Consider the following 12,736-nt stretch of genomic DNA (forward strand, 5'->3'; position numbering starts at 1 on the left):
AACAGGTGGGAATTATAGGCAATTAGCAAGAAACCCCCAATAAAGGAGTTGTTCTGCAGGTGGTGACCACAGACCACTTCTCAGCTCCTATGCTTTCTGGCTGATGTTTTGGTCACTTTTGAAAGCTGGCGGTGCTTTCACTCTAGTGGTAGCATGAGACGGAGTCTACAACCCACACAAGTGGCTCAGGTAGTGCAGCTCATCCAGAAACAGACTCCATGAGGGTGGTATGAGGGCCCGACGTCCACAGGTGGGGGTTGTGCTTACAGCCCAACACCGTGCAGGACGTTTGGCATTTGCCAGAGAACACCAAGATTGGCAAATTCTCCACTGACGCCGTGTGCTCTTCACAGATGAAAGCAGGTTCTCACTGAGCACATGTGACAGACGTGACAGAGTCTGGAGACGCCAAGGAGAACGTTCTGCTGCCTGCAACATTCTCCAGCATGACCGGTTTGGCAGTTGGTCAGTAATGGTGTGGGGTGGCATTTCTTTGGGGGGCCGCACAGCCCTCCATGTGCTCACCAGAGGTAGCCTGACTGCCATTAGGTACCGAGATGAGATGGTTCCTCCTAATGCAAGACAATACTAGACCTCATGTGGCTGGAGTGTGTCAGCAGTTCCTGCAAGACGAAGGCGTTGATGCTATGGACTGGCCCGCCCGTTCCCCAGACCTGAATCCAATTGAGCACATCTGGGACATCATGTCTCGCTCCATCCACCAACGCCACGTTGCACCACAGACTGTCCAGGAGTTGGCGGATGCTTTAGTCCAGGTCTGGGAGGAGATCCCTCAGGAGACCATCCGCCACCTCATTAGGAGCATGCCCAGGCATTGTAGGGAGGCCATACAGGCACGTGGAGGCCACACACACTACTGAGCCTCATTTTGACTTGTTTTAAGGACATTACATCAAAGTTGGATCAGCCTGTAGTGTGTTTTTCCACTTTAATTTTGAGTGTGACTCCAAATCCAGACCTCCATGGGTTAATAAATTTGAATTCCATTGATAATTTTTGTGTGTGATTTTGTTGTCAGCACATTCAACTATGTAAAGAACAAAGTATTTAATAAGAATATTTCATTCATTCAGATCTAGGATGTGTTATTTTAGTGTTCCCTTTTGAGCAGTGTATGTGTGTGTATATATATATATATATATATATATATATATTTATACAGTACGTTCCCATCGGCGGCACTCCAGACGCATAAGAATACTCGGAAACAGCTTAATTAGCAACGTTTCAGCGCTTGGCTACGCTTTTATGAAGCCATATATAAAAAGGACTACACTCACCGGCTTTATACATCCCGCCACCATCGCCCGCAGTACACGCTGAACTTCCGCTTCCGGTCACTGCTCAGACCTTACAGGAAGTGACGGCGGACTCCATGGCAACTATAACAACCAATACACCAGCGTGGCATAATTACAAAACACATACATTTAAAAACATATAAAAACATAGGGGGTAATTCCAAGTTGATCGCAGCAGGAAATTTTTTAGCAGTTGGCCAAAACCATGTGCACTGCAGGGGGGCAGATATAACATGTGCAGAAAGAGTTAGATTTGGGTGGGGTGTGTTCAATCTGCAATCTAAATTGCAGTGTAAAAATAAAGCAGCCAGTATTTACCCTGCATAGAAACAAAATAACCCACCCAAATCTAACTCTCTCTGCACATGATATATCTGCCTCCCCTGCAGTGCACATGGTTTTGCCCAACTGCTAAAAAAAATTCTGCTGCGATCAACTTGGACTTACCCCCATAGAGCACAAGCGATCACAATTACAAACATGTAAATCGAAAGGCATATATGTATAATTAGTACTACTACCTGGCATATCAAACCAGTATTTTCTCACTTGCACATGTATCAATTATTTTAACCACTTGCATGCATTTCTAGACAGCTGACTGACAACAATCAGACTAACCTCATATCTACAGTGTGGTAACAAGTTATGACACAAAAAGTCAATACATACTGAATAGTAAGTGTATACGAGATGAATCTATAACTAGCCCTGATTCTGCAAATACATCATATGAATATCTGCATCCCCAAATGTTCGTTGATGCCGTGTGGAGCCACCGTATCTAACCGCATGATCCATTCGCATTCTCTCTGCAATAACCGGTCAGACCTATCACCACCCCCTTGACAGGCGGGGGACATGGTCTATGATACGTTACCGCAAAGATGACAGATTACGTCTGGCTTCACAAAAGTGATGTGCAACCGGTTGCACACTGGTGTATTAGGTATGTGGTGTTGTGCCATGCGCTCGCGAAATGTAACCTCCGTTTTGCAAATGTACATTTTTGAACATGGACAAATTATGGCATACACCACAAAACGGCTAGTGCATGTCAAACGGTGTCTATTGGTGTATTTAACCCCTGTATACGGAGGATGGAACGAGGGCCCTGTCAATAGGAACCCACATGTAGTACAATTGAGGCGCTTGAAATATCCATTTTTCGGTTTTTCACAAAATGTGGAAAAAGTGAAGCTCTGTGAATGAGGGGTATAGGAGCACTAATGTCAGTTGAATGTGTATACCTGCAAAGTCCAAAATAGGTTAAAAACAATTATATAAGCAATTTATTTGACACTGCTGCACTGCAGAATGTTTACACTCTTTTCAGAGTATTTGTATTGGAAACCGGGTTGCCGGTATGGAGATGTGTTAACGTCCGAGTTCCATATCCTTGCGGGCGGGAGGTGGGTACCCTAGCTGTCTGTCCCTATCCTACCTTCCTTTCCCGCGGCGCTGGTCACTCGTCCTCACAGTCTTTCTCCTTTCCTGGCGTTCTGCACGATACCGGAAGTGCTCTTTCCGTGACTTCCGGTGAGGCGTGTATCCGGTTCCCAGCATCCAACGCGTTTCGTGACGTTGCAACGTTTGTATCACACTGTAGGAGTAGGTTCTGGGCTACGCACAGACTGCACAGACTGGGAAAAAACAGATGGTGAGTGAGTTGCTAACGGATTTGCAGCTGACCGGCGTATGCAGAGAGCTTCTCGCACGGCGTACGCAGACTTGCACGGGGCGGGTATTCACTCTGTTTGGGCGGTGACTATGTGATCGCAAACCTTTGTAAATTCACAGAGGAGCGATCAGGTCTAAATCGGGCCCATTGCTGCTTTAACCAGAATTTTCTGATCATCTGCATTGTCTGTAAGCATGCCTTGGAGCCTTCAGTTTTTCCATTCTGCTGTCCTATATTGTTCTGGTATACATGAGACTATATTTGATGCTCATTACTGTGTTGTCTTGAGACGTTCTCTATTTTATGACCTGTAAATTCACCTCAATTTTCACTCTGTTCTTAATTGGACAAGTAACTATATATCTTGAATTCTTGAACGTGTCAGACTTTGTCGAGTACTTACAGGGTCAGACATAGCTGTGTCCTGGAGTTTAGGTCTGCTGATTGTTCCTGAGTGTCTCCTTGTCTGCTTGAGGCTCTTATACATCATCCTCCCTATAGGGGAAGGGCCGCACACCTCCTTGCTACCTATACCTTCAGTCATGTCTCGTGTGTTGATTTAGCCTATCAGGATGGTGGTCACAATAACGGTATAGTGGATGGGACAGTGACTGAAAGTCCCTAACCAGGATGGTGGGATAATTTGTGATAATTTGTCTCACCTCAGGAGATAAGTACTGTGTGTCTGCACAGCAGTGTATCACTGTAGAGTACAAATGGCTGCACTTTGCACATGTGCAGTAGCACATCAGGTTGGAGGTCGCACTTCCCTGCAGACTTCGGGTCCTAGTGCCCGGAGTGTATGAAGCATAGGAGTCAGCACAGAACACTGCTCTCCCAACAATGTACAGTAATTGCTGATGTCACTGGAGGTGGGCTGGTGTATTATCTCGCCCCATACATCCGTGTGGGGTCCCTGGTGAACACTACAAGTATTGTATAGATCAGATCTTTAATGTGACACTTCTGCTATGTAAATGAGTCCCTTATTCTACATAAATGGGAGCCAAGCAATACACAGATGTGTCCACGCTTATTCATACTGCGAATGGTCACGGGTGCGAAATTTGCCGCAGTTGCAATTATTTGCACCCATTAGCGCCAAATTTGCGAGACGGTGCATACCATGCGATCCCATGGATTGCGGGTGAGCACGCAGTGTCAGCAAATGTTCGCAGGCACGCTATTCACCTTAAACGACCCACGATTGCTGCAAATAATAGGTAAGCTGAGCCTGGTAACATCTATAGGACAGCTAAAGCTAGAGATGGTCATTCCGAGTTGTTCGCTCGTTGCCGATTTTCGCTATGCTGCGATTTGTTGCTAATTGCGCATGCACAAGGCACGCAGGGCGCATGCGCTTAGTTAGTTAACTGAAAACTTAGTAGATTTGCTGGTGTTCGTGCGGCGCTTTTCAGTCGCTCTGCTGATCGGTGAATGATTGACAGGAAAGGGGCGTTTCTGGGTGGTAACTGAGCATTTTCCGGGAGTGTGCTAAAAAACGCAGGCGTGTCAGGGAAAAACGCGGGAGTGTCTGGAGAAACGGGGGAGTGGCTGGCCGAACGCAGGGCGTGTTTGTGACGTCAAACCAGGAACTAAACGGACTGAGCTGATCGCAATCTGTGAGTAGGTCTGGAGCTACTCAGAAACTGCAAGAAAATATTTAGTAGCAATTCTGCTAATCTTTTGTTCGCTATTCTGCTAAGCTAAGATACACTTCCAGAGGGCGGTGGCCTAGCGTGTGCAATGCTGCTAAAAGCAGCTAGCGAGCGAACAACTCGGAATGAGGGCCTGAGTCAGTACTTATGATGTCAGTGGTCAAACACCCTCTGACCCAAACATGAAATCTGGGCTGCAACTGGAAAATAAAGGGATGATCCAACAAAAATGAATAATAAATTAAAAAAAAAGTACTTTTGTTAACTAGATTAATGGCATCATAATACAATTCAGTATTGTCATGAATAAATATCATTTTATATAACATTAATTTTACTGTGGTAGACATCAATGGTTAGAAGAATAATTAAAGAATACCAATAATTAAAAAAAAAATAGTTAAAATACAGTATCACAAGTTAAAAATAAGGCATAAAAATAAAGCATAAAAGAAAAATTAAACTATCACTTCACTTTGCCAATGTAAATTGTATATTGAGTATTTCATCAATTAACTGTTAAATATTGTAGTATTTTTTACTTAAGTACATGACCATTAAAATATAAAGATAAATGCTGAATGGCAGATATATATATATATATATATATATATATATAACACAGGGGGGTGGGGGATATAGCGACCAATGGTGTCTTAGAGAGATTCAATAAAAGCAAGTAGATAAAAAAATAATAATAATATTGTGATTAAAGAATAATCAAACTGAGTAGATCTAATAAATTTATTAACAAATACAAATAAGAATAGAATTAACAACTATGATAAAATTTGAGCAGCAAATCTCTAAAAAATGGGATAAAAACAGTATACACAATACAATATAGTACCAGTTAAAATATGTAAAAAGATTTTTGCTTAACTTGGTATGAGGTCACTGCCAGGTTTCCAACGCGTTTCGTCATTCAGACTTCATCAAGGGGTATCTTTTTACATATTTTAACTGGTACTATATTGTATTGTGTATTCTGTTTTTATCCCATTTTTTAAAGAGATTTGCGCTCAAATTTTATCATAGTTGTTAATTCTATTCTTATTTGTATTTGTTAATAAATTTATTAGATCTACTCACTTTGATTATTCTTTTATCACAATATTATAATTTTTTTTAATCTACTTGCTTTTATTGAATCTCTCTAAGACACCATTGGTCGCTATATCCCCCACCCCCCTGTGTGTTATTAATTTCTTGCTACAGGGAACCACCATCCCTGTTTTTGGGGGCCAGCTGACGCTCTGTATTAGCCTTTAGGGAGTGTCATTTATTTTTATTTTTTGGGTATATTTATACCTTTGGTTCTTAAATTGCTGTTGTTTTACACAAGTGGCGCAATAATCTCTTTCTATTCATATATATATATATATATATATATATATATACACGTTTATGTATATGAATACGTATACACACGTATATATGTGTGTGTGTGTGTGTGTGTGTGTGTGTGTGTGTGTGTGTGTGTGTGTGTGTGTGTGTGTGTATAATTTTGGAAATTTATATATTATTATGCTTTAATAACTCTGTATTGTCCCCAACAGCTGCACAATAAATGTGCATCACATCTGAAACCTGAATGTGACTGCGGACCGCTGAAGGACCACATCTTACCCCCCACATCCATCTGTCCGGTTGTGTTGGTGAGTTCATCATTGGATGGGTTTAGCAGCCTGATCTGAGCGCATGGCATACTGTAAATCCGCACGTATTTCACTTGACCACTTGTTAGAAATGTATTTTTCTTAATATACTGCTTTCCCATTAAGATGACAATGAAGTTTCATCAGGATGGGCAATAACGGAGGCTGAGTCAGACTTTATTACTTATATAGTACTTACCAGAAGCGGGAGAGCAGGTCACTTTTACATTTTACGTCTTTTAAAGATCCAGCTTCCCAGAAAGCTGAAGGTATTCTTATGGTCAGTACTTGCTAGGGATGTACGCTGCAGATCTGCAATGCAGAGGTCTCTCATCCAGAGGTTATTCTGAATGATTGCACTGTCCACAGAGCATATTACAGTTCTTACTGTGAGGCACGGAAATGATCTTTCACTATGGCAAACTGAATGGGTCGTTGATTGTCCCCAAATGAATGTGGTAATCTATGAGAAAAACATACTTATCTGTCAGCATTTGTCTGCCCATGTACAAAGTACAGTATTCTATCTATCTACAGTATCTATCTATCTATATATCTCATATCAGTCTATTATATATATATATATATATATATATATATATATTGTCATATCTATCTATCTATCTATCTATCTATCTATCTAGTGTATATAATATCTATCTATCTATCTATCTATCTATCTATCTATCTATCTATCTATCTATCTATCTATCTATCGTATATACTATTTGTCATATCTATCTATCTATCTATCTATCTATCTATCTATCTATCTATGTATCTAGTGTATATATTATTTTGTCATATCTATCTATCTATCTATCTATCTATCTATCTATCTATCTATCTATCTATCTGTCTGTCTGTCTGTCTGTCTGTCTGTCTGTCTGTCTGTCTGTCTATCTATCTATCTATCTATCTATCTAGTGTATATATTATTTGTCATATCTATCTATCTATCTATCTATCTATCTATCTATCTATCTATCTATCTATCTATCTATCTATCTATCACCCTGATATCAGTTTATCAAGTGTTTATTTATCATTGTCATATCTATCTATCTATCTATCTATCTATCTATCTATCTATCTATCTATCTATCTATCTATCGATCTATGTAGTGTATATATTATTTGTCATATCTATCTATCTATCTATCTATCTATCTATCTATCTATCTATCTATCTATCTATCTATCTATCTATCTATCTATCTATCTATCTATCTATCGTATATACTATTTGTCATATCTATCTATCTATCTATCTATCTATCTATCTATCTATCTATCTATCTATCTATCTATCTATCTATCTATCTAGTGTATATATTATTTGTCATATCTATCTATCTATCTATCTATCTATCTATCTATCTATCTATCTATCTATCTATCTATCTATCTATCTATCTAGTGTATATATTATTTGTCATATCTATCTATCTATCTATCTATCTATCTATCTATCTATCTATCTATCTATCTATCTATCTATCTATCTATCTATCACCCTGATATCAGTTTATCAAGTGTTTATTTATCATTGTCATATCTATCTATCTAACTATCTATCTATCTATCTATCTATCTATCTATCTATCTATCTATCTATCTATCTATCTATCTATCGATCTATGTAGTGTATATATTATTTGTCATATCTATCTATCTATCTATCTATCTATCTATCTATCTATCTATCTATCTATCTATCTATCTATCTATCTATCGCCCTGATATCAGTTTATCAAGTGTTTATCATTGTCATATCTATCTATCTATCTATCTATCTATCTATCTATCTATCTATCTATCTATCTATCTATCTATCTATCTATCTATCTATCTATCTATCTACCTGCCTGTCTGTCTGTCTGTCTGTCTGTCTGTCTGTCTGTCTCATATTAGTCTATCAAGTATATACTTATCTTATTCATATCTATCTATCTATCTATCTATCTATCTATCTATCTATCTATCTATCTATCTATCTATTTATTTATCTCACATATATATAATATATATATATATATATATACAGTATGTTACATCTATTCTTTATCACGCCCCCCCCCCCCCACACACACACACATACGTCTGTCCCCTTTCTTCGTGTTTGTCTCAGTCTTGGCTGTTTGTATAACTTCTCTGTCTCTCTATCAGATTTCATAGTATATTGCCTTAATTCTGCATTACACATGTACAGTATATTATATTGTAAAAAACAAAACAATAGTTGATAATTCCTGGGCTTCTGTGACTGTCGGAGATCTGGCACAGATAACATCGTAAATGTTACTGATGTTCACAGACAATTTGCTAATCACTTCTAAAGCTCTGTTTTCGCTTAATTCAGTTTCAGAATTTATTTAGAAATCCAATAGAAATAAGTCTAACAATGTCATGTCGGAGGCAGCAAATCTCGGTGTTAGAGTCCATGTGTGGTGGTGGGGGATGACATGTCTCACCGTTCCGCTGTCAGCGAGATGCGGCACGTGTCCTCAGCAGAGACCCCGGCTGAAGTCACTGGACGGCTGATTCAATAAATACATACGTGACACGAAGCTCTTTGCCTATCTGGATCTCATTGTGTTTTATTGAAAAAGAAAAACAGAGGAAGTAATTTTAATTTCTAAATTCTATTAGTTTTCTAGATGTATTTTTTTCCCCTTCATAACCAACAACAGACTTTCTGAGACTCCGAATAATTAGCAAGACATAGGCGACTGTTATAGCTTTCAAAATTTAATACAAGTAATTTTGTTTTCTGGCATTAAAACAATAAGTTATTTTTAAATGTACTTATTTGAAGTTGGAATAAGGTAAAAGTTTGGCAGCATATTGCTCAATATTGATAATTTTATAATACACGGCAGATGTTTATGTACGAACCTGCGTAACTTTTTAAAAGGCAAGTATTAATGTTGTAATAGTAATAATAATAATAATAATAATAACAATAAAAATATTGAGAGATGAGCAAATAATCTTTGCAAAAATCTTAATATTAGGATTTCCAGTGTAGTAAAAAAATGATAAAAAAAAACAAAACTAATAAAAAAGTAATGTGCATATTAAATGTGAATTATATATGTTTCCCATGGGATGTAGTTATGTTAACGGCGGTCAGGAGACTGCCGGTCACAATACCAACACCTACATCCTGCCCCACTCGCTATCCAGACTATCGGCATGCTGACCAACAGGGACTATTCCCGCTCGTGGGTGTCCACAACACCCATAGAGTGGGAATTGCGAGCGCGGCACTAAGCCCCGAAGGGGCTTCATTGCACCCACACCAGTCATCTAAATGCCGGGATCCTGCCATCTAGACAGCAGACCGCAGGCTGAATGCTTTAGTACTTAGGGTGCCGCCAGGTCTTAAACCTCTAGCAGTAAGGGTTTATGCAATTGGCTAGACAACCTCTAGATGATTGGCTGGAGTAAAGTGACAAAGCATAGGTAAACGCAGGGGGAGGGTTCCAGTTGCCCAGAAACCCCTCATCCGCTTTGGCATCATCTCAAATTTTGGCCACAATAGTAACAGTATATAATACGATTACTAGAGCTGGGTTAACTTGCAGAGCAGATTTGAAGTACAACAGCAGCAGGTGGAGCAGTGTGAGGGATTGAGCAACTGACCACAGGGAGTTGGATATGGTATTTTGCAGGTGTTGCTGTGGAAGAGAGGCACCACAGAAATACTGCAGCAATGATGAAACACAGGTAACAAGAAGGCAAAAGGAACTGGGTTCCAGGCATAGCTGTAGTTTCCAAGACACTGGCACGCAGAGCATTCACAGGAACGTCACCAAGATACAGGAATTCAGGACACAGACCAGCACCTTACAGAGCAGCCAGAATGGGAAGGTCCTCTAAATAAGTAATTCCTTGCGGCTGCTGTGCTGCACATAGCCCAAGTGTCTCGGCTGCTAGGTAACCACAGGCAGCATAGTTGTCTAGCGTCCCGGCTGCCTAGCAAAGCAGCAAGACCATCGGACATTGTGGCTTGATGATGTGGTGTTTAAGTTGCCTAGCAACATACAGGACCCACCTGGGAGATGAGCCGCAGAGGTTGCTTATATAATTTTGTCTTGCAGTACCTCTGTGAAGGCGACATTTAGCAAGCTGCGGAGAGAGAGATAAAGAGGAGATGTTGTCCATGGCAACTTAATGAGTACTAAAGAGATGACATCAAAACTCACAGTTTTTGCAGAGATTATTTGTAGATGTATGCTATACAGTCAGGGCCGGTTCTAGACCTTGTGGCGCCTGGGCCGAAAGTTTACTTTGGTGACCCCCCTACGGCAGAACAGGGTTAGTGCACGCCAAAGGCATGTGTAAAAAATAGGGGTGTGGCTTCATAGGGAAGGGGCGTGGCCCCTGTAGTTGTGCCCCCTGTAGATTTGCTCCAGTAGATGTGCCCCCAGTATATGTGCCCCCAGTAGAGATGCCCCTTTAGTTATGCCCCCCTTAGATGTGCCCCCTGTAGATTTGCCCCCATTAGATGTGCCCCCTGTAGATTTGCGCCCATTAGATGTGCCCCCAGTAGAAATTCCCTCTGAGATGTGCCCCCAGTAGAGATGCCCCCTATAGATTTGCCCCATTAGATGTGCCCCCAGTAGAGATGCCCCCTGTAGATTTGCCCCATTAGATGTTCCCCCAGTAGAAATGCCCTTAGATGTGCCCCCAGTAGATATGCCCCCTATAGATTTGACCCCATTAGATGTGCCCCCAGTAGAGATGCCCCCTGTAGATTTGCCCCATTAGATGTTCCCCCAGTAGAAATGCCCTCTTAGATGTGCCCCCAGTAGATATGCCCCCTATAGATTTGACCCCATTAGATGTGCCCCCAGTAGAGATGCCTCCTGTAGATTTGCTCCCATTAGATGTGCCCCCAGTAGAGCTGCCCCCTTAGATGTACCACCAGTAGAGATTCCCCCTGTAGGTTTGCCCCATTAGATGTGCCGCCAGCAGGGCCGGATTAAGCCTTGGGGGTGCCGGGGCACTTTAGACAGGGGGCCCTAATGGAAGGGGGGGGGGGTATATTGGATTGTGCATACCTCCCAACATGATCTATTCCAAGAGGGACAAAATGCTCTTTACATGGACTTCCCTCTTAATATATGATTGTTGTCACCTGTGTTAAACTACAGTATTTAATTGATAAGAAAGGTACTTCGATACAGGTGATTGCAATCATAATTTAATAAGGAAGTCCAGGTAGAGAGTATTTTGTCCCTCCTGGAATGGGTTATGGTAGGAAGTATGGATTGTGTATATTAAATTTAGCCCAATGGTGTACTGTATATTTGATTTTCTCTGACGTCCTAGTGGATGCTGGGAACTCCGTAAGGACCATGGGGAATAGCGGCTCCGCAGGAGACAGGGCACATCTAAAGAAAGCTTTAGGATCACCTGGTGTGCACTGGCTCCTCCCCCTATGACCCTCCTCCAAGCCTCAGTTAGATTTTCTGTGCCCGACGAGAAGGGTGCACACTAGGGGCTCTCCTGAGCTCTTTGTGAAAGTTTTAGTTTAGGTTTATTATTTTCAGTGAGACCTGCTGGCAACAGGCTCACTGCATCGAGGGACTAAGGGGAGAAGAAGCGAACTCACCTGCGTGCAGAGTGGATTGGGCTTCTTAGGCTACTGGACATTAGCTCCAGAGGGACGATCACAGGTTCAGCCTGGATGGGTCACCGGAGCCGCGCCGCCGGCCCCCTTACAGAGCCAGAAGAGCGAAGAGGTCCGGAAAAATCGGCGGCAGAAGACTTTCCTGTCTTCAGATAAAGGTAGACGCACAGCACCGCAGCTGTGCGCCATTGCTCTCAGCACACTTCACACTCCGGTCACTGAGGGTGCAGGGCGCTGGGGGGGCAGCGCCCTGAGACGCAATAAATCGATAGAAAACCTTTTATGGCTAAAATAAATGCATCACATATAACTCCTGGGCTATATGGATGCATTTAACCCCTGCCAAAACATACAAGAAAACGGATGATAAGGACGCCGAGAAAGGGGCGGAGCCTATCTCCTCAGCACACTGGCGCCATTTTCCCTCACAGCTCAGTTGGAGGGAAGCTCCCTGGCTCTCCCCTGCAGTCACTACACTACAGAAAGGGGTTAAAAAAGAGAGGGGGGCACAAATTAGGCGCAGTATAAACAATACAGCAGCTATAAAGGGAAAAACACTTATATAAGGTTATCCCTGTATATATATAGCGCTCTGGTGTGTGCTGGCAAACTCTCCCTCTGTCTCCCCAAAGGGCTAGTGGGGTCCTGTCCTCTATCAGAGCATTCCCTGTGTGTGTGCTGTGTGTCGGTACGTTTGTGTCGACATGTATGAGGAGAAAAATGATGAGGAGACGGAGTAGAGTGTCTGTAATAGTGTTGTCACCCCCTGGGGGGTC

The 12,736-nt window shown here is 41.6% G+C and overlaps 1 protein-coding gene across 1 annotated transcript in view; it reads left to right on the forward strand.

The window, feature by feature from the left end:
* Positions 1–12,736, forward strand: part of DGKB (diacylglycerol kinase beta) — a 903,118-nt gene that overhangs the window by 282,618 nt on the left and 607,764 nt on the right. Inside the window, exon 12 of the mRNA XM_063924421.1 lies at positions 6,221–6,319. Coding sequence (XP_063780491.1) covers positions 6,221–6,319 — 99 coding nt within the window. The remainder of the gene's footprint in view (positions 1–6,220; positions 6,320–12,736) is intronic.

Source organism: Pseudophryne corroboree, chromosome 5 (genome assembly GCF_028390025.1).
Source record: "Pseudophryne corroboree isolate aPseCor3 chromosome 5, aPseCor3.hap2, whole genome shotgun sequence".
Classification (NCBI taxonomy): domain Eukaryota; kingdom Metazoa; phylum Chordata; class Amphibia; order Anura; family Myobatrachidae; genus Pseudophryne; species Pseudophryne corroboree.